A 22,112-nucleotide genomic window follows, 5' to 3' on the forward strand; every position below is an offset into this window, starting at 1 on the left:
CAATCACTAGTAATTATCAACGTGTCATGATTGCATGTTTGATCAATTTCAGATGGCAGAAGTTGGTTTATTCAAGTTCTCCATCTTTGGCTTCAGTGGTTGGTGTGTTAATTTGAATAAGAGTTGTATTAACTGGTTTTCCTTCTAGGCAAATGGATGTTATCCTACCACTGACAGTGTTGTACTTCAGGATAGATCTTGAAATGTTCTTTTTGAGGATGAATGCCACGCCATTGCTTTTCAAGTTGTCATTTCCAGGGTAGTAGACCATATGATTGGCTGATTCAAAATGGCCAGTTTCAGAGCATTTCAGCTCACTGATGTCTAGGATATTGATGTTTATGCATTCCATTTCATTTATGATGATTTCTAATTTTCCTAGGTTCATACTTTGTACATTCCACACTCCCATTTTTAATCGATGTTTCCTTTTCAGTTGAGTCACATCAGCAAATGCAGGTCCGGAAAGCTTGACTCCATCCACATCATTAAGGTCGACTCTATTTTGAGGAGGCGGCTCTTCCCCAGTCCTGTTTTGAGTGCCTTCCAACCTGAGGGGCTCATCTTCCTGCGCTATATCAGACAATGTTCTGCTGCTATTCGGAAGGTTTTCACTGACTAATTTTTTTTCAGAAGTAGAACTCCAGGTCCTTCTTCCCAGTCTGTCTTAGTCTGAAAGTTCAGCTGAAACCTGTCTACCATGGGTGACCCTGCTGGTATTTGAATACTGGTGGCATAGCTATGACTGCTAACGAAAGGTAGGCAGTTCGAATCTACCAGGTGCTCCTTGGAAACTCTGTGGGGCAGTTCTAATCTGTCCTATAAGGTTGCTATGACTCAGAATGGACTTGATGGCAATGGGTTTAGTTTCTGGGTTTTTTGGCATAGCTTCTAGCATCACAACACAGCAGCTCCACAATACGACAAACTGACAGATGCGTGGGGTTAAGTTCTGTACTAATTACCAATATTAACGTCACTCCCCCAAGTATATATATATTTTAAACACAAGTTGATATTAAGGGATATCTGATTGTTACATCGGTGAGGGAACATTTCACGGCCTCTTTATACTCTGAAATGTGGACTGTAGGAACTCAGACACGCAATGTTACTTAATGAACCAAATTTCCAATGTGCTATTGTTACTAACAAAAAGGAAAAACATAAAACATATAAAAGAAAAACAAAGAAACTGACCTTTTTTTAATAAAAAGGCCAGGAGTTGTTGAAAGAGGGTGTCACCGATGGGAGCTTTGAGAACTAAGCCCCCACACCTCGCCTGTCAGGCAAGTTTGGGGCAAAACTCACAGGCAGCCCTCCTCGGCTGCTGCGGAGAGCAGGGGTTAGTTTGGGAGGTCCGGGAGGACAGAGGGCTGGGAGGCCGAAGAGGACCTGGAGGGGCTGAAGCAGGGCAAAGGGAGCTGTGCCAGGCCGCCGGGAGGTCGCAGGCGGAGCGGAGCTTCTAGTCTCCGGCCCCGGAGGCGGAGTCTCCGCCTCTCCCGCGTGCTGGCCTCTCTGCCACCGTCTCCTCCTCCTCCTGGGCCGCGCGCCATTTCCGCTGCTCTAGGCCTAGTCGGCTCCCAGGGGTTCCTGCCCCGGGCAGGCCGCGCGGAGCCGACGTTCGGGCGGGATGCGGCCGCCCCCGGGGCTGCGGTGGCTGCCGCTCTGGCTGCCGCTCCTGGTCACAGTGCCCGCGGGCGTGGCGCCTGGGGAGGAGGCCGTGGCGGCGGCGTTGTCAGGTAACCCGGGCACCCGGTAGCGGGCGCGCGTAGCGGCCTGCACAGGTCGTACCGTCCCTTTCTGCCATCTGGACTTCTGGGTTCTCCGCTGGCTCTTGGACGTTTTATCATTTTAGAACTAGAAGCAACAGCAAAGCTCAAAGTCTTACCCAGTTCCCTTGTTTTACAGAAGAAGCAACCAAAACTCAGAAATGTAATGATTTAAGGTCACACAGCTAGTAGCTGGCACAGCCCATCCTAGAATTTACCGCTCCCCTTTCAACACAGGGCTTTTTCTACAGTGTATCAGTTTATGTTGAAATTCTCATAATTTATGTAGCTATTCCTTGGGAGCCGAGACTAGAGCTTTGGTGTTAGAATTAGACCGAAATTCCGCTGCCCCGATCAGATGTGTGACCTGGAGGGAGGCACGTAAGTGGTCATATTAAAACACTGATAATGACGCCTCACGGGATTAATGTGATGTTTTTTTAAAGTGTGCACAATGACTGACAGGCAAGAAGAGACAGCAGCTCGTAATGTTGTTAGGGGTATCTATGGAATGTTCTCAAGATCTTGGCACAGAAGGGGAGTCAGGAAAATCAACTTTTTACTCTAGAACTGCTACTAATTTGCTTAGTTAGCATCCCTGTGTTTTATTTCTTTGTCCATAAAATCTCTGAAAAGATTTCCTGGGTGCTCCCTCCACCAACTTCCCTTCATTTCGTTGGCCACTCCTGGTTGTAAGGGAGGCTGCCCAGTGAGGTTTTTTAGCTGGACATATGCCCCCCTTCCCCCCGCCCCATCCCCGCCAATAAAATCAGGATTGGGTGTTTAGGGATGAAGGGGAGAATGAATGTTGGCTAGTCAATTTTCAGGCTCTGCCACAAATGCCAACCCAGGAATTCTTGCAGAGTTACGCTTTGTGGATCCATTCTATAACAGCTTTCATTGAACACACAGTGACTGTTTACTACCTGCCAGATGTGTTAAAAGTGCTTTAACTGCATTATCTTATTTAATACTCATAGTATCCCTATGGGGGTACATACTGTTATTATACCCATTTTACAGATGAGGAAAAGAAGGCTTAGTAGTAAGAGCTGTAGCCAGGATATATTGATTAAAAAAAATACAATACAGATCTCTCTGAGAGGAAGGAGGATGGGCATGGCAGCAGCCAGGGAATTGAATGTTGCCGCGGACCAACACCCAAAACCTTGGATTCTATTTCAGTCGTTACATTCAGTCACCTACTGGTAGTATAAACCTTGGTCTAAGCACATAACCTTTTTGGTCTGTAGTGTTCTCGTCAGTAAAATCAAGATGTTCTGTTGGCTGAATGGTTTCCAATATTTTCTTCACCAGGGAACACTTTTTCAAGTTTGTCTTACCACATTTAGCGGTAACAGTTTACTTCTCTATTTTGTTAATCAAAGACATTTAGAAATGCATATCAGAGTTTCTGTTCTGCCTGAGACATGCACGGTGGACACTTAGTCCACAGCTATGAAAAACGGCAACCTCTGTAGCCATATAGTGACGCTTACCATTCCAGATAAGCTTTACAGTGTGGACTGTGAAGCAGCCAGGATCCTGTGATGTGCCTGTGACACCATGTTGGAACCTCTGGACTAGATGAAGTCTAAGAACCATTGCCACTCTGAAAGTCTGTTGTTTTGTGAGGAATCCTGAGACGAATAACTGGTACTTCCTTTCATAAAATAGGGCACATCTGTAATGTGAGAGACTTAAGGTGCCTTCCTGTTCTAAAATTCTGTCGTGAACACACTGCTTTCCATAAAATGGAGAACATCCTGACCAAGGCCAGCTTTCTGTCACACTGGAGGAAAGTCAGAAGCAGTTGGCACAGGAGGGACAGGTCATTGGCTGAGAGGAAGAAAAACTACAAGCCAGGAGTTACGTTTGGTTTGCAACCACTGGGTGAGAGATCTCCAGAAACCATGTGATGCTGAAATGAAGTTCAGGCATCAACTGTAACAAACTGTTCAAAATCACAGCTTTCAAATTCACCTGTGGAGAATAAACATCTGTATTTGAAGTTAACATCAGACCTTAGCATGTGCTAATTTCAGTTTCATTCTTTACTCATATTCTTGGAGAAATAAAAACGAAGATTTATACTCAAGTCAGGTTAAAAAATGAAACAAATAAAAAGAAACGGGGCTTAATAGAAAAATTACCTTTGTGACTTTGGTGCTACTTGCTAACTCCTTTGAAAATGAGAATTTGTTAAAACAAACAACAACAACAACAAAAACAAAAACTCTTCCTTCATTTGAACTCTCATGAGTTAAGGTTTGTTGGTTTTTTGTTTGTTTTTTTATATACTTCTACCTCCCTTTCCCTTGCCCCAAAAGAAAAACAGTTATAAACCAAATGGAGAAAACGGCAGTATAATTTAATGTGATATTACCCTGTGATAGTCTAATCTGAAGATTCTTTTTCCCGTCTGAGAGCCATCTAAGGTTAAGTTTTCAGGAGGAACATTGCTGAAATATTTTTATGTTGGGGGCTGTTTAAGACCTGCTAAGATTTGAGAAGTGTTTGTGCTTTTTATTTTTAGCATGCTCTATAAGTAGGCTTAAGTACTACCTGCTCTTTTCTGGTTTTGACTGAATATTTTTACCTTACATATGACTAAATTCTTTAGTTTGAATATATACTTATGCATTTAGGCAAACTAATAAATGACAGGAGCCCTGGTGGCAAAAGTACAATATATAGGAGTGATTTTAAGTTCAATTTGTTAATTAAAGTAGTTGATATGCAGCTGTTACTTTTTAATATATGATATATAGTCCTAAAATTAGATTAAGTGGATATTTGTAAACTGAGTGGCATTTAAAAATACCGCTGGGTTCGGGTAACCCTAACTCAAATCCTTTGGTGATGTAAATAGTTAATGCCTCATGTACTTGTTTTAGCAGTCTGGACACAACTGTCTAGAAATATATTCTCCAGAAGTCAGGTTTATTGAAAGAATCAAGAGAACCTGTGAGGACTACAGGGAGTTAAGGAAGGAGATGCTAATTCCATGGCTTGGAAACACAGCCTTGCTGGGGTAGCCATAATAAGGATGACATTCAGAGTTTGTCCCACAGATATTCCTTAAGACAGAGCTGGGATGACCCACACTTCCAGGTCTTTCTCCTGGCCTAAATCAGGTTTGAGGAAGTCAATAGGTTATGGGTTACCCTCCAGCATGGGAATGTTTCAGTCTCAAATGGAAGCAGTGGCTCTGCCGAGGCAAGTATCATTCTTTTCTGACCAAAGGAATGATTATTATTAAGTTTTTATAAATTCCTGGAAATTCCATTTCATTTTCTGAATTATATCCTAGAGAGATTGCTGCTGTGATGTATTTGTGTTTGCCTACATCTCCCACCAGGAGGTTATATCCTTGCACAATTAACCAGCAAAGACTGGAGTAGCATGAGTAAGTGCAAACTGCAGACATGTAAGCAGCTGAATAGCCTTCAGTGTCAGGGGTTAATCAGGAGATAGAGTTGCAAATAAATAGTCAAACTGGCTATGTTTTCTGTTTTCCTCCCTCAGGTGGAGATAGAGGAGATAGAAACTGAATAGTGAAATACCCCCAGAAGCAGACTGCTGAAGGGAGGAGAGGCCTAATCAATCTATGACGAAAAGAGCTGGGTCACTCTAGGAAGGCAGTAGGCCTGCTTCAATAGTAATCTTGATTGTCACAAGTCACTGTCTCATGCCTAGTCTAACTAGCCTGTGGCTCAAGGTTCACCTGAACTCACTTGGAGCTAGGCCTGTGGCTCTTTGTGGTTGACTGAGTTCCTAGTCCCCTGGATATTTAGGAATTCTTGTGTGGGTTGGTTGAGGTAAAGGAGAGAGGTAATAAGAATGGAGGGCAGCCAGAGGACACCATAAAATGCTGACACCTTCTCTGTGACATCTCATGTATTATGTAAATTCTACATTAACCTCACCTCAAAAGCCAGAGGCCACTCTGGAAAATTGCAGTGGGGAACACTGTTGGAAACATTTTTAGGAGCATGTCTATCGGCATTGGTATTCAGAACAGCTTACTTTCATCTTTACTTTCTTTAATCTGGTTGAAGGCCGAGGTGAAATTAAGAGCAAGTTCTTTTCTTCTAACTGGGAGGTCCCTTACCCAGAATATACTGATATACCAAATAAGAGTAAAACGAAAACAAACTGAAGAAGGTGCCCTATTACGTCAGCTTGTCTCAAAGGGAGGGCCAGCGGGCATCTCCTTTTATGGTGCTAACTGGCATAGGTGAGGCTCTTATAAAGATTAGCCAAGCTTTCACTGGCTAGGCGGCACATGCCTAAATAACCCAGTAAACCAAAAAAACCAAACCTGTTGCCATCGAGTCGATTCTGGCTCATAGCGACCCAATAATCCTCTCAAATTACAACGCACAGAGGACAAATATTTAACTCAGAGCTTTTTAAATGGTATGTAGCAATGAACATGCATCATTCCTTACTTCATGAGGAGACAGAGTATAAGGTAATAAAACCATGTGCAATATGATGAAAAAGTAAAGCAGAGTAAGAAGAAAGGGGGTGAAGGTAGTCGAAGTGTGCTATTTTAGATAGTGGGGTCAGAGAAAGCCTTCCTAAAAAGGTGACGTTTGAGCAAACACATAAATTATCGGAAGGAGCAAGCTCTGCCAAGATCTGGGGGAAGTGAGTTGCAGGCCAAGAAAACAGCAAGTACGAAGACTTGAGGCGGGGGTGGGCTTGGCATTTTGAGGAGGAGCTGGAAGGTTGGTGTGGTTGGAGCAGCCGGAGTGGGTGGGAAGTGTAGGAGACGAAGTCCTGGAGGCGCACGGAGGCGGGGGCGGTGCTCTGATTGACGTCTTTACAGGATTATGTTTAAAAAAAAAAAAAAAAGAAAAGATCTATATGGAGAATAAGTTGTAGGGGGCAATTCTGGAAACAGGGAGACCATCTGGAAAGCTATTAAAAACCCAATAGTTAGCCCAGAAAGTATGGCACCGGGACAAGCTTTTAGCTCAGTAATGAAGTCACTCCTCAGGTTCACCCTTCAGCCAAAGGTTAGACAGGCCCGTGAAGCAAAATGAGACTAAAGGGGCACACCAGCCCAGAGGCAAGGCTTAGAGGCAGGAGGGGACAGGAAAGCTGGTTATTGGGCATCCAAGGTCAAGAAGGGAGAGTGTTGACATGTGGTGGGGTTGGTAACCAATGTCACAAAATAGTATGTGTACTAATTGTTTAATGAGAAACTAGTTTTTTCTGTAAACTTTCATCTAAATATTATATATATGTATATGTATATACAATTTTATGGTTCATTATATTAGATAATAAAATTGAGTTGATATTAAAAAAAAAAAAAAAAGCAGTAGTTGTCATTGAGTCGACTCCAACTCATGGTGACCTTAGGTGTATCAGGGTAGAACTGTGCTCCCTAGGGTTCTCAATGGTAGCTTTTTCGGAAGTAGATTACCAGGCCGTTCTTCTGAGGTGCCCCTTGGTTGTCTGAACCTCCAAATTCTTGGTTAGCAGCTGAGTGCATTAACCATTTGTACCCAGGGACTCCTTGCGGTAATCTGAGTACAAGATGACTTGGACAACAGAAGCGTTTACCCCTAAATTCAAATGATTGCACTATACTTAAATTGCATCTTGTTCTTAAGAGCTACAGGTATGAAATGATTTAGGAGGCAGTCTTGGACCAAACGGAGAAAACTTCATGTCAAGGCAGCCTTCGTTTGCAAATCTCAGGCATCACAAAGAAGATATCCCCTCGGATCACTACCAATGGTTCTACTGGGCCTTGATTCAAGCCCTTAAAGCAGCGGAGCCTACTAGGAGAGAAATTGCAGGGAAGAGCCCTGGAGGCACAAACAGTGCCAGAGCATCATGTGCTACTAAAAGTAACCGCAAAGACAGAACTGGCTGGAAGTAAAACATCTTTATGAGGACTGGGGCTGCTGGGGCCTGTGGCCCTCGTGCCCTTTACTGTCTTGCCCCACTGGAATGGGTCCCTTTCCTACAATAGGTAGGACTTTCCTTCCCTTATCAAGGGCCATATAAAGTTCTCAACTCTAGTCTGCCACTTAGCCCTGGTTCCTGCTGAGAGACTCCACAGGAGGCCATGTGTAGGCTGAGCATGGAATACTAGAAGGCAGGTCAGGTGACCTTGTTCTAATCCTGTCTCTGCTGCTTACTATCAGGGCTTTTAATGTGTTCTCATCAGTTTGCTTAGATTCTTCCAGGTTCTACACTGCCTTCTAAGACACATCTTTTCTACAGCTTGCTGCCAAACCTTTGATGTCCTGGGAATGGCCTTTTCCTTGTGAAGCCCTTGGCCAGGAGCCATTTGCATCTCAGATATACCCAAAACTGCAGTTCAGCATTGGTTGCTTTATATTTTGTAGCACTGATTCTGCTTTCTCCTTTGTGCTCTTGTATTTAGACAAAACCATGCAGGAATGCATTTTTCATTTTTGGAATCCCGTATTTGACAGAGGTCCTTCTTTCTCATGCTTTTTTTTTTTGAGACTTGCCTTACCTGGGTTTTTGTATTTGCATCTCAGACTTTCAAACTCTGCAAATTTGTTTGTATATATAAAAGCTTAAGCATTTCTTCACAGTGTTAAGAGTAAATGATTATACAGTGTCACAGTGGAGTAGACTGTGTCCTCGTGTAAATTCCCTGCTCTGTGGAGTCGCCTGAGGACCCTGGCTTTTATGAAGTTCATTGTATTTCAGAGAGTGGTGGGTGTTCACAGCATCAGTGGGTGGGTGTTCTTTCCCTCAGTCTGTCTTTGCTTTTCTCCAGCTTAATGCTAAAAGTATTCCTAGCCAGAAAAGGGACCTGAGTGTTTTCAGCACTATTCCTTAAGTGGAGGTAATTGTTGAGTAGTTCTTGCTGGTCACCCAGTCCTTCCCCAGCTGCAGTGTAGCAGGTTGCTCTAGCTTCGCTTCAGGTTTTTCTGGAGAAACAGCTGACCACACTTTCCTGAGAGGAGTGAGGGGCCGAGTGTAAGGCCTGTTTCTGTGTGTGCCCACCAGCATCCCCCGTTCCTCTATTTCTTATTTGACAGATGTAGTGGTGACAGCTCAGCCTGCATCCAGAAGAACTTAGGACTTTCATCCTGCTTCATTTCAAATTTGAATATAGTGATGGCCACAGAATAAAAGGAACCCTGTTCATTTGTAATTTTCTTGTGGCGCTTACCATATCTACTGCCTGCACTATGACACAACCCTCCTCTCTCTGAATATTATATTGTACTGTGATATACTGATTATATTGTGTTAGTATATAACACACACACATATCTAAACACACATACACACTTGTGTATTCACATCTGTCTCAGCTAAATTTCCTCTGAGCTGCAGACCTCTCCATCTTCACTTAGTCCCACCAGCCAAAGCTCAGTCCTTCCAAAAGTGAACTCATTTCCCTTTCTCCCCACAAGCTTGCTTCTGCTCCAGTATTTCTTTTCTGGGTGCAGGCCCTTACCATCTGTCCACTCACCGAAAACCTTCATGTCATCTTCTTGCTCTCCCTCATCTAATGAATCTCCAAAGTCTGCTGATTCCACTTTATGAAGAGCTCTTTAATCTGTTCCTTTGCCCTCCTCACTGCCTTCATTTTTTTTTTTTTGCTTAGATTGCTTTGGTTGCCTCCTTCATGGTTTTTCTGCTTTCATTCTTCTTCCCATCTAATATTCTACAGTGCTTATAGAGTGACCTTTCTAAAACACAAATGTGCTCTTGTCTTTTCCTCACTGAGCTGATTATTCTCTGTTCCCACAGACCCATTCTCTGACCTTCTCTCCCCTGCTCTGTGCCTGGAAGCTCACCTCAGTGAGCTGCATCACCTGGGCTTTGCTTGCCAGCTTCCTGTTGGGTTTGGCCAATGAGAGGCACTGGCAGAAGGGCAGGAGAAAGAGGTTGAAGCTCCAGTAACCTCACCCTGCTATTCCACTGAACTTCTGGCAGTGACTAATGTGTTCCATTAGGCTATCATTCTTCTAGCTCTAGTAACATCAGGTCCTCCCCTTATCATTTCAGGGCGACAGTGTTAAAGACTTCCTGCTTTTCCTGGTACCTGGGAACCTCACCCTGCCTATTCACATCTTCACTGAATGCTTTTCAGTTAAACCTTTTTGAGTGTCAAAAGTTTTCTGCTGAGACTTTATTAACCTATAACCCCTTGCTGTTGAGTCAATTCTGACTCATAGCAACTCCGTAGGACAGAGTGGAGCTTCCCTGTAGGGTTTCCAAGGCTGTAAATCTCTACAGAAGCAGACTGCCCATCTTTCTCCCGTGGAGTAGCTGGGGGTTCAAACGGCTGACCTTTCAGTTAGCAGTTGAGCGCTTAACCATTACGCCACCAGAACTCCTTCAAGAATCTGATATTTACCTAAAATCTTTCAATTTTCCGCTTTCAGGATGAAGTCCACTGTTTACCTTTCCAGCCTCAAGTGTTGAAATGTCCTCATATATTCCCTACACTTCATCTTTGTGAATGGCTGACTCACACCATTTCTCTCATCTCCATGATTTTGTACACACTTCCTACCTCTACCAGCTTCCGTCTCGTTGCTTCCTACTTATCTTTCAGTGTTCTGCTCACTTGTCACCTCTTCTGGGAAGCTGCCCTTGATTTTCTCCCTCCACTCCAAGATGGAAAAGGTCTGTTCTCTGCCCTCTTATAGTGCCTTCATATGTCATATGAGTACTGACACTGGGCTGTCTGTCTCCTGCTAAGTTGGAAAGGCAGAAAGACTGTAATTGCCACGTAGGAGAAATTGTTGGTGATAGAGTACTCAGACTGCTACCATTATCCCTGTGAATAAAAATAAATAAATAAAAAGGTAAAGATTAAATGTTTAAGAGATGTATTCTTTTTCCATCTTTCAGTTCCAAGGTGTAAAGCTTTGAAGGAAGTGGATTTAATTAAAAGTTCTGAGTCAGGCTGTTACTGCTACAATCAAAATACCCAAATAAGGTGGAAGTACATATGGTCAACTGTACAGGTGAGGGACTACTTTTAAATCATGTCTTGGGGCAGGAAATTAAAAGGTACTGTTTCAAAAATGAAGCCCTGTTTGCATAGTGGTTAATAGCTTGGCTGCTGACCGAAAGGCCAGCAGTTCAGATCTACTAGCCGCTCCTTGGAAACCCTATGGGGCAGTTCTACTCTGTCCCTATATGGTGGCTATAAGTTGGAATTGACTCCATGGAAATGGGTTTTTTTAATTCCAATAATACAAAGTAGGTTTTGTATGACTTAGAGCTGTGTGTCAATATGAAAGCTGACATGGGGATGACAAACAGTGGATTAAGGGGTGGGTGGTATGGGAGGAGGAGCCTAGGTAGAGCAGTGGCTAAGCGCTCAGTTGTTACTGTTGTTAGGTGCCATGAAGTTGGTTCCGACTCATAGCGACCCCACGTACAACAGAACAAAACATTGCCTGGTCCTGCACCATCCTCGCAGTCATTATGCTTAAGCCCATCATTGCAGCCACTGTGTCAATCCATCTCATTGGGAGTCTTCCTTTTTTTTGTTTACCCTCTACTTTACCAATCATGATGTCCTTCTTCAGCAACTGATCCCTCCTGACAATGTGTTCAAAGTATGTGAGACATAGTCTTACCATCCTTGCTTCTAAGGAGCATTATGGTTTCTTAGAGTCATACTTTGCACATTCCATGTTCCGATTATTAATGAATATTTGCAACTGTTTCTTCTCATTTTGAGTCATGCCACATCAGCAAATGAAGGTTCCGAAAGCTTGACTCCATCCACGTCATTAAGGTCAACTCTACTTTGAGGAGGCAGCTCTTTCCCAGTCATCTTTTGAGTGCCTTCCAGCCGGAGGGGCTCATCTTCTGGCACTATATCAAACAATGTTCCGCTACTATTCATAAGGTTTTCACTGGCTAAATCTTTCCAGAAGTAGACTGCTGGGCCCTTCTTCCTAGTCTGTCTTAGTCTGGAAGCTCAGCTGAAACCTGCCCACCATGGGTGACCCTGCTGGTATTTGAATCCTGGTAGCATAGCTTCCAGCATCACAGTAACACAGAAGCCCCAAGTACGACAAACTGACAGACACGTGGAGGTTTGGTATGAGAGAGGACATTAACTCCTCCATACTCTTCATCAACCCCTCCCCAAGTCAGTCCAAATAAATAGGCCATCGAAGTGAATACGGTATGCTCGCTATTCAAACACAGCTGAAAACAACACCCACTCTCCTACTTTCTAAAATAATTGCTATTCCAATCTCCTCCCGCATGGAAATTTTGGTGTCACCTCTGATGTCAGGTACGGCCAGATAGCAGTTTGCTTTCAATAGCTTCGTACTTTCCTTCATTTGACATTCAACAGATATATACTGAGCACCTACTGAGTGTTAGAAACTGTCCCAGGCTCTTAGGATACATCATTGAACAAAACAGAATCCCTGCCCCTGTAGATGTTTATACTCTCAGGGGGAGAGAGGGACAGATAATAAACCATAAATGTAAAAGAGAAGAAAATTGCAAAACTAATAAGTGTTATGAAAAAAGAAACTGTAGAGTAAGTGGGACTGAGGTATAGGGGACAAGTTGAAGTATTAGAAAGAATGGTCATGCTAGTTCTCATTGAGAAGGTGACATTTGAGGAAGCTTTCAAGGAAGTGATGAGTTACCCAAGAGGGTGGCTGGGAAAGAATATTCCAGGCAGGGGGAATAGCTAGAGCTTTGTGTCATGATAGCACTTGATGTTCAATTGTACCATTACTGATGATACAATTAATAGTTTGCCAACTATTTTTTTCTATCCCATCCTTTTTCACCTGTCTGTTGACCACTGTAACTTGAGATTAGCAGCTGTAGCTCTTAACCATTGGGCCGCCAGTGTTCCACAGTTGCCAGGAGAGTGAGTTAAATCAACCACAGCTCAGAGAAAGAAACATTCACTTTCAAAAGTGTCTGCAGCCCAGTGTGTGTTTGGTCCCAAACACAGATCTGTGGGGTCCATTCATGGGGTCAGACCATTACCATGTGCATTGTAGTGTTCTTTACTCAATCATGGGATCTCTTTACTCCTCTGCTTGTGCTTTTAAGAAGCTTATAAGAAATTGTAGTTTTGTGTTTATGGATTTGTTTGTTCTTGTTTTGTAGGTGGACATTACCAGTCCAGGCTTGCTCCATATTTTATATATCACAGAAAGACATAATTGCCAGTATCCAGAAACCGTTATATCTTTTATCAAATGTGTGATTCATAACTTTTGGACACCAAAGGAGTCTAATGAAATAACCATAATCATCAATCCATATGGAGAGACTGTATGTTTCTCTGTGAAGCCTGTAAGAAAGATATTTACCTATACAATAAGAGTGAATCAAAACGGTCAGTTTTTTTTTTTTTTTATTATATATGACTTTCTAGATTCAGTTTTTCTGGGGTGACATTTCAATAAATTGACTTTTCTTTCTAATGCTATATTGACACAAATTCTTTGTTTCTTCTGTTTTTTCTTTTACCCCAGTCATGGACTTCAATCTCTTCCTTGTGTTTATGACAGGCATTTTCCTCTTCTTTTATGCAAAGACCTTGAGTCAGTAAGTATTAATTTTTTACTTTCTTAATTTTGTAAATCAAAAGGAGTTTAGGACATTTTTGAAGGTACACTAAATATATTTCCACACTACTGTGCATTTGTAGTTCTTGTTTACAACCTCTTGCTTTAGGTTTTGCAAACAACAGGTCTGATGATAGTGCTTAAAAGACCTTCAAAAACAGTAACAGTTATTTGCATAGCATGATATGTGTATGTTACAAAGTACATCCACATGCATGATTAGATCTTATTTATGAACATACATTATTTGATTTGATTTGATCATAACAATTATGTGAGCTTTGTATTACTGTTCTCATTTTATAGATGAAAAAACCAACATCCATCATCACACAACTATTTCTTGCCAGGGCCGAGATTTATACTTAGGTTTTCTGATGCCAGATGCCTTGCTCTTTCTGTTACATTAAAGCTGCTTCCTAGATTTGTGGCTCTGATGCAGACGGTTGAATTTAACAAATATCTGGTAAATATATTGTTCTGATATTTTGTCTTTGCAATTTCTCATAGAAAAAGGATCCTCTTTCCAATAATATCTTACTTCTTAGCTTGCTCATGTTAGTTAGTATCCAACATTCACTAACTATTCTTAACATTGTTCGTGTTCTAGCTTTCCTCACAATATAACCAAGTGTGTTTCATGTCATCCATGGTCTCTATAAACTGTACGGTGCATACATAATAGGAGGGAAAACTTGGAATCAGAGGAGCTGGACCAAGACTCTGAATCCTCCATTGATCAGATGCTGAATTTGGAAAGGTCTTTTTCCTTCCTGATGCCTTGGTTTCCTCCTCTGTAAAGTTAGACATGGATAGCTCTTTCACAGGGTTGTGAATGCATGTGACGCTCTCAGCCAGTGCCTGCTCCATGATAGGTGCTCAGTAATTATTGTTGAATCAGACTCTGAATATAGACGGTGACACAGATGTTCTGTTTTGAATTAGTGGCAAGCTATTTACCATAAATTTCAAGTACTGATTTCATTTTTTAAGAGTATAGGGTGTTATCAGAGCTGCCATCTGAATTTTTTTTCTTTTTAGTATTCTTTATGGCTACTGTCATCAGGTTAAGCACGTTTTTAGTACTTAAGTGCTACGTGGCATTTAAATAGCTTTCATCTGCTTGTCTTCACAGAAGCCCTATTTTCTATTACTTTTCCGGGACTGTGCTAGGTGTTCTGATGACATTTGTCTTTGTCCTGCTGTTGGTGAAAAGGTTCATTCCGAAGGTAGGCATCTTATGTGTAAATGAGTAAATGGAAACCATGATCTCATAAAACATGAAAAATTGACCAAAATTGCTTTGCATTGATTGACAGCTCCTAATTCAAGCTGTGTTCCTTCATTGTATACACTGGCTTTTATTGAAGTTTATCTTTTTCTAAAGATTCTGCTTTAGTTATTACTAAATGTAGGCTTAACTAAGTATTAAGTTTTGTGATTTTTTTTTTTTGAGACTTTATTTTCTAGGTAATGTGTTTTTAAGGAGGCTGGTGTCACTGTGGTTAGTACTTGGCAGCTAACTGAAAGGTCGGCAGTTCGAAACCACCAGCTGCTCCTCGGGAGAAAGATGTAGTAGCCGGCTTCCATAAAGATTACAGCCTTGGAAACCCTACAGGGCAATTCTGTTCTGTCCTGTTGGGTCACTATGAATCAGAATGGAAGCCCTGGTGGCGTAATGGTTAAAAGCTATGGCTGCTAACCAAACGGTTGGCAGTTCAAATCTACCAGGTGCTCCTTTGAAACCCTATGGGGCAGTTCTGCTCTGTCCTATAGGTTTGCTATGAGTCAGAATCGACACAATGGCAATGGATTTGGTTTGGAAATGTGTTCTGCTTAAGAGTGACGGGCTAATTCTATGTTGAGTGAAAATTTCTCTTGTCTTATGCAGAGTTTAGGGATTGCATAACACTGAACCCTCAGGGCCTTGAATTAAAGCATTGCCACATCTAGGGATTTGTTCATTATAGTTCTCTGAAACACCTTGGGTAAAATAATTCCCTGCATTTAGTTGAGAATAAATAAATATTAATTCATGGTGATAATGCTGCAGTTACTTTAAGCCTTGTAACGTAGCACTATTTTGAGGTAAATTTATTCCTTAGAGCAGTGCTTCTCCAACTTTAATGTACATTCAAGTCATCTGGGGGGCTTGTTCAAATGCACATTCTGGTTCAGCAGACTGGAGTGGGGCCTGAGAGTCTGCATTTCTGCCAGGCTCCCAGGTGGTGTCATGCTGCTGGTTGGTAGACCATGCGTCAAGTAGAGAGTATCTTAGACTGACGTCAATGCAGCTTGATATAGAAGTTTCTAATACAAAGAGTTTATTTGTTTACATCTATTTTTATAAGACTGAATGAACCAAAAAAAAAAAAAATGTGTCGTTTATTTTCTTCCATGCACAGTATAGCACGTTTGGGGCTCTAATGGTTGGTTGTTGGTTTGCTTCAGTTTACATTTTAAGCCAATTGATGGAAGATCTGAAGAGGCTGTGGTATGAAAGCAGAATATATTTATTAGGTAAGTGATTTTTAAAAAATACATTCTCTTTTGGTAAAGCTGATAAGTACAACTAGAGGTGTTCTTTCGATATAAATTTAGAGTTGTTCTCTCCAGCATCTAAATTTTCAGAAGAAGTGCTTTTAAAAATATTTTATTTATTTTATTCCCATAGTTGGTGATTTCAGTTCATTTCCGTCTCATTTTAGACATTTTCCCCTGGCTTCTTTCTTAGTTCTGTTCTAATGATCAAAAGAACAAAAAATTGTTTGTGCCTTTTGACTACACATGCTTCTGAATTGTGGTTAAGCTCTAACTGGTAAAAAATTCTCTAAAATATGTCTCTTCATTTCTTCTTAACATAGTCAGCAAGAAAGGTGAAAAATCCTAGGTAAAATGACAAATGAAAACTTGACTTTTCAGAAACAGGGAGGCTATTAAGAAACCACTGATTCTCCTTGTTTTATGTTACAAAAGCAAGACATCTTCTTACCTTTTTTATTGTTGTAGTTGTTATTGTTTTTTAACTGGAAATAGTGGAGAATGGGAGAATTGATTTTCTCCTAACCTTAGCACCAAACTTCTCACAAAGCTCCTCCTTCCCAAAAAAGCAATTTTTTTTTGCCTGAACATTTTATGTTTATGCCTTATTTTGTTACTTTGGTAAAGCATTTTTAAAATAAATCACAGACATCGTGGTATATTCTCTTAAATACTTCATTATGCATCTCTAAAAAACAAGAGCATTTTCCCACATAGTCAAAATAATTATCAATCTGACAAAATTAACAGGTACATCAAATCATCTATTACCCACATTTCCTAAACATCATTTACAGCTAGTTTATATAAGCTAGGTTGCTATGAGTCGAAATCGACTCAATGGCACTGGATTGTTTTTTTTTTTTAGGATATAGTTCAGAGCCATATTGGGCATCTGTTATGTCCTGTAAGTCTCCATTAATCCGTAGAATGTCCCACTTTCTGGCTTTATCTGATGACTTCTTTGTGGTATAACTTTACTTTCCCCTCTCCCCTGTAGTTCCTGTAAACCAGAAATTGGGTATTGAAGTTTGCTTAAATACAAATTAAACACTTCCGGTAGAATATGTAAGAGGTGATATGCACTTCGCATTGGATCACAACTGGAGACACAGCAATACTGAGACTGACCACTGGATTAGGAGGGAGACAGCTTGCTTCCTCACTGTAAAACTACACTTTCCTCTTATGACTAGGGAGCCCTGGTGGCACAGTGGTTAAGAGCTATGGCTGCTAACCAAAATGTTTGCAGTTCAAATCCACCAGCCTCTCCTTGGAAACTCTGTGGGGCAGTTTTACTGTGTCCTGTAGGGTCACTATGAGTCGGAATTGACTCAGTGGCAACAGGTTTGGTTTTTTTTTTTTTTTATGGCTGTGAGGCTTATTCATATTCAAAGCAATCATAACATCTGGTCATATAGGACTAAAAAACAAATATGCTTATATGTCATAATAATTTACTATTATAAATAGTAATTTCTAATTACTTATTATTATATGTCCTAAATGATTGTGAAGTCAACCCAGTATGTCACCTGGCAGTGATAACTAGCTCTATATGTAATTTTTAACCTTGCTTAATTGGAAAAAAAAGAAATTAAGGTTTTCTGATATGTTCTTAGCTTTAAGTCAAGTCTCTTCCAGGTTTTACATACAACTGTTCAAGTTTACATTATTTTATATTCTTCTTCTTTTACAGGCTATATCTTGATAGTTGGATTTTTCAGCTTTGCAGTTTGTTACAAACATGGACCCCTTGTTGACGAAAGGAGCAGAAACCTCCTGACGTGGACGCTGCGGCTCATCTCCCTGGTTCTCATCTACTCCGGGACATCCGTGCCTCAGTTTGCATATGCAGTGATGGTCCTCATCCTGTGCTCCAGAAGTCTGCGCTACCCAGTCAAAGTATTCCACTATATGAGCTGGTGTGCATCAAATTTTTTAATTTCCTAGTGAATAGACATTTAAAGTCTGGTTTTGGTTATCGTTTGGGGGAATTTTGGGGGCACACCATGTTTAATCTTGGAATTAAATGTTTTATCTGGAGATTTCACTGAGAGAGAGAGGAAGGAAAGAGAACTTAAGCATCTGATCCCATCTCCATTTCTAGTCTTCATTAAACCTTTAGTGGTGCATCACCAATGACTAGGTAATTACAACCTACCTAGAATTTATTTAAATCAGTGGCAAAATTATTTGGGCTCTGGGTTGCCTAAAATTTCTATTTTTCATTTTGCCTTTCCTTGCATTAGAGCCCAAAGATGCTTTAGTATTATGTGTTGTGTTTATGAGATAAGTTTTAGGAACTGAAATGAATCATAAATTATGTTTAAGATTTAGGACTTTCTTTTCTCTTATGTTTTAAGTTAAGGCCTAAGCCCTTTGAAACTTCAGAAAGAAGGATGAGCTAACTTCTACTGTCATAGTTTATTGTTCATGTGCCTCCTCAGTTATTGAGTTTGAGCACCTGTTCTTGTGTCAGGTGCACAGATGAAAGAGATGGTCCTTGAGGTATACTTTGCTGAGATATGGACATAAATCTCTGTATCTTTACTACAGAGAAAGTTCAGGAAAGCTTTCTTGGAGGAGATAGTACTGAGCTGAATCTTGAAGAATGAATCAAAATAGCCAGGTGAATAGATGTGGTAAGAGCTTTCTTGATGGTGGGAAAGCCCATTTTGGTACCATCATGAGGCACTGTTCTTGATGCAGCCAGAGAGGTAGGCGTGGGCCAGATTGCGGAGGCCTCACAGGCCGTGCTGAAGAACCTATTTATAGCCTCTACACAGTGGGAGGTTAAGCATCCTGCATTTTTGTTTGCTGTCTCTGATGCTGCCTAGACAGGAATTATAAACTCAAATACTGAAGGCCAGGAACATACTGTAATGAGTGATGCCGACCAGATACCCCTTAGGCAGGGAGGTGATCTTGAGGGCTTTGGGAAATTCTACAATAGGGCCTCATCTAAAAGGCGGCAGTTACTGCTCAGCTTGAGCTGACTCTTGCTATATGGGAAGATGGGCTCTGGCTTCTAGAAAAGCTGGAAATGTGGATTAGAATGTGAATTCTTATGACCCTAAATGCTGGCAACTAATCTAATTAAAAGTAAGAATACATTCTACAAACAAAAAGCAAACCAGATACCAAGAACATCGTCGGCTGGCAGGGTGTGGCCCATCCATCTTCTGGCACAGAGAGTGGATATAAGTGGGGGTCTGCGTGGTGGGAGACCAGTCTCAGACATCGCTGTTGTCCAGGCAAGAGCTGATAAGGGCCTGGAGTAGGGCAGTGAGACAGACCAAGGGCTGGAAGAGGGAGTTAATAAATACTTAAAGAGGTAAATTGGCTGTGAGGGAATAGGAAACTATGGTAACTAGAAGTTTACAGATCTAGTGACTGCTTATGTGGCACTGTCACAGGGTCAAAGTATACCAGTGACAGGATAGGGTCCCTGTCCAGAGGATGCTGGAGGATCTGAGAGGCAGCAGGATGGGTCAGAGGGATTGATGATGACCGGTTCTCTCTTTGCCCTACCCACCAGAGGCCAGCAGTGACTAGAATTACCCAGGGCTTCCTCCTCCAGGTCTCTGGCTCTTTGCCAGGGTTGTGGCCTGAGGAACCCAGGGTAGGATTCTGTCTTCCAGCTGCCCTGCCAAGAGCAAAGTGTGTTCTGTCACCTGCACAATGATTCTTTTAAGCAGAAGAGCTTTAAAGTATAAATTATGTACCTGAGTTTTTTGTTTTTTTTTTAACGTGGAATGGTGATAATGTGCAAGGGCCTAAGGTAATGTATCAATAAATCAGTAAGTAAAATTAATAATTTTTCTGGCTTCTAATTAATTACATAATAATTATGGATATTTGGTAAGTATTCATTATACATAACATAGGTAAAATTCTTCATTTGGGGAGACGAAAAAGTAGGTAGTTTTCTTGTGATATGTAAAATTTGAATTCTGTCATTTCATCTATTAAGTTACTCCCTGCAGGCTTCTTGGCCTGATAACTTTAATGATATCTTTGAACAATTAGATTGTAATGATAGTTAATACAGAATGATAAAAGAAATATATTGGTCTGACTTTTTCACTAAAGTGGTCACAAATATAGGACTTCCTGTGCATTCTGTTAGCATGAAAGCAACAATCAAAATGCACTATACCTTGTTCAGCTTTTCACTTTGCTAGTGAAGAATTATATGAAGAACTAGGGGATAAAATAGGAACTTCTAGGTTAAATAATAAACCAGAGAAAGAATGCTTTTGTATAGTACTTACTAGTTTGCAAAGAACTGTATACATATATTTTAATAATAAATTGTAGCTACTGCTTGGATTATCCTTACTGAACACTTACTGTAGGCTACTCACTGTGCTAAGCTCTTTGCACACAATATCTCATTTCATCCATAGAGTGACACCATGAGATGGATATTACTACTTTGATTTTTTTCAGATGAGCAAGTGAGGCTCAGAACTGCTAAGGAGTTGCCCAAGCTCACACAGTGAGTAAACCTCAAAGCTAGGTCTTGTGCCCGAGTCTTCTGGTTCAGAGGCCAGGGTTTTCTTCTCTAGGGAAACCATATCTGTGGTGTGCCATCGAATTAATTCCAACTGATAGCAACCCTATAGGACAGAGTAGAACTGTTCCATAGGTTTTCCTAGGCTGAAATCTGTATGGGAGCAGATCACCAGGTCTTTTCTCCCACAGAGCTACTGGTGAGTTCAAACTACCAACCTTTCTGTTAGCAGCCAAGCACTTAACCATTGCATCACCAAATCAAAAAAAAAGCAAACCCATTGCCGTCAAGTTGATTCTGACTCATAGTGACCTTATAGGACAGAGTAGAACTGCCTTACAGGGCTTCCAAAGAGCAGCTGGTGGATTCGAACTGCTGACCTTCTGGTTAGTGGCTATACGCTTGACCGCTGTGCTTCCAGGGCTCCATTGCACCACCGGGGCTCCTTAAACCATGTCTAGGTATTCAATAAAAGAAAAGAAAGTAATGTTAAAAAAAAAAAAAAAAGCAGTTCCTAATTCAGCTTATCAACTACCAAGTGAGCATTAAAAGATAAAATATAGATTTTTAAGGTTTCAACCCTCAAGAAAATATATTCAAAATAGAAAACTCCTGGCAATTCTGATGCTGGGGAAGGAAGCATAATTATAAATTATTGCACATACAACACCCTCATACAATGTTTGTTCCCTCTCTGGGATTTATCAGCAGCATCACCACTAGGTGGAGGCGATATCCCACAAATTCTCCTGCTTTTCAGCCTCGGGGGTAAGTGGTGAGTGAGGCCTCCATAAAAGGAACTCTCCAAAGGCTTGCTTCTGTTAGTGCTGAGAAAATCAGCAGGCCAAGCATAAAGAAGCCAGACTTTTAACTGTGTGATTAGAAATCACCGAAGAAGAAAAATGCAATTAACATCTCTACCAAAAGTCGATTCTCAAATGCCTTAGGGATATCAGGATAATCTAGGAAAAGGGAAAGTGTACTATTAGACCCAAATTATAGGTTCTGTATGGGGTCCCTGGGTGGCACAGATGGTTAAGCACTGGGCTGCTAACCAAAAGGTTGGCAGTTTGAACCCACCCGAAAGTGCCTCGGAATAAAGATCTGGTGATCTACTTCTGAAAACTCAGCCATTGAAAACCCTATGGAACAAGTTCTGCTGTGTCCTATAGGGTCGCTGAGTCAGAATCGGCAATGAGCTTTTTTACCGGATCTCCTTCTGAAAGGTCACAGCCATGAAAATCCTGTAGAGTGCAGTTCTACTCTGACACACATGGGGTCACCAAGACTTGGAGTCAACTCAACAGAAACGAGTTTTACAGGTTCTATATACCTCATTCATGATAACAAGAAAAAGCATAGGTATTATATCAGGGAAGTTTAAAAATATTACTGTTGCTTTCTAAGAAATGCATTTGTATGAATCCTAAGGATTGGATTAAGCAATCAAATATGACCAGGAATCTAGCAACCAAATATTGCATGTTTTAGGAAAATGAAGAGATGGTTTACATCAGAAAAACTGGTGGTTCAGTATCTTACTGACGAAGAATACAGGGAACAAGCCGATGCCGCGACAGCCAGCGCTCTGGAGGAGCTGCGCCAAGCCTGCCTCAGGCCCGACTTCTCATCCTGGCTGGCTGTCTCCAGACTCCAGGCTCCTAAAAAGTAAGCGAGCATTTCGTTGTTCAT

The 22,112-nt window shown here is 41.3% G+C and overlaps 1 protein-coding gene across 5 annotated transcripts in view; it reads left to right on the forward strand.

Moving 5' to 3' along the window:
* Positions 1 to 1,618: 1,618 nt before the first annotated feature.
* The window catches only part of NEMP2 (nuclear envelope integral membrane protein 2), a 38,181-nt gene continuing 17,687 nt past the window's right edge, over positions 1,619 to 22,112 (forward strand). For 3 of the 5 annotated variants that reach the window (XM_064286892.1, XM_023542732.2, XM_023542726.2), the window contains exons 1-8: positions 1,619 to 1,742; positions 10,647 to 10,762; positions 12,897 to 13,128; positions 13,268 to 13,340; positions 14,496 to 14,589; positions 15,766 to 15,880; positions 17,601 to 17,826; positions 21,912 to 22,088. In XM_064286892.1, the coding sequence (XP_064142962.1) occupies positions 1,634 to 1,742; positions 10,647 to 10,762; positions 12,897 to 13,128; positions 13,268 to 13,340; positions 14,496 to 14,589; positions 15,766 to 15,880; positions 17,601 to 17,826; positions 21,912 to 22,088 (1,142 nt within the window). In that variant the 5' untranslated portion in view covers positions 1,619 to 1,633. The other 2 variants (XM_010602700.3, XM_064286891.1) reach the window with 2 other exon arrangements.

Source organism: Loxodonta africana, chromosome 6, assembly GCF_030014295.1.
Source record: "Loxodonta africana isolate mLoxAfr1 chromosome 6, mLoxAfr1.hap2, whole genome shotgun sequence".
NCBI lineage: Eukaryota > Metazoa > Chordata > Mammalia > Proboscidea > Elephantidae > Loxodonta > Loxodonta africana.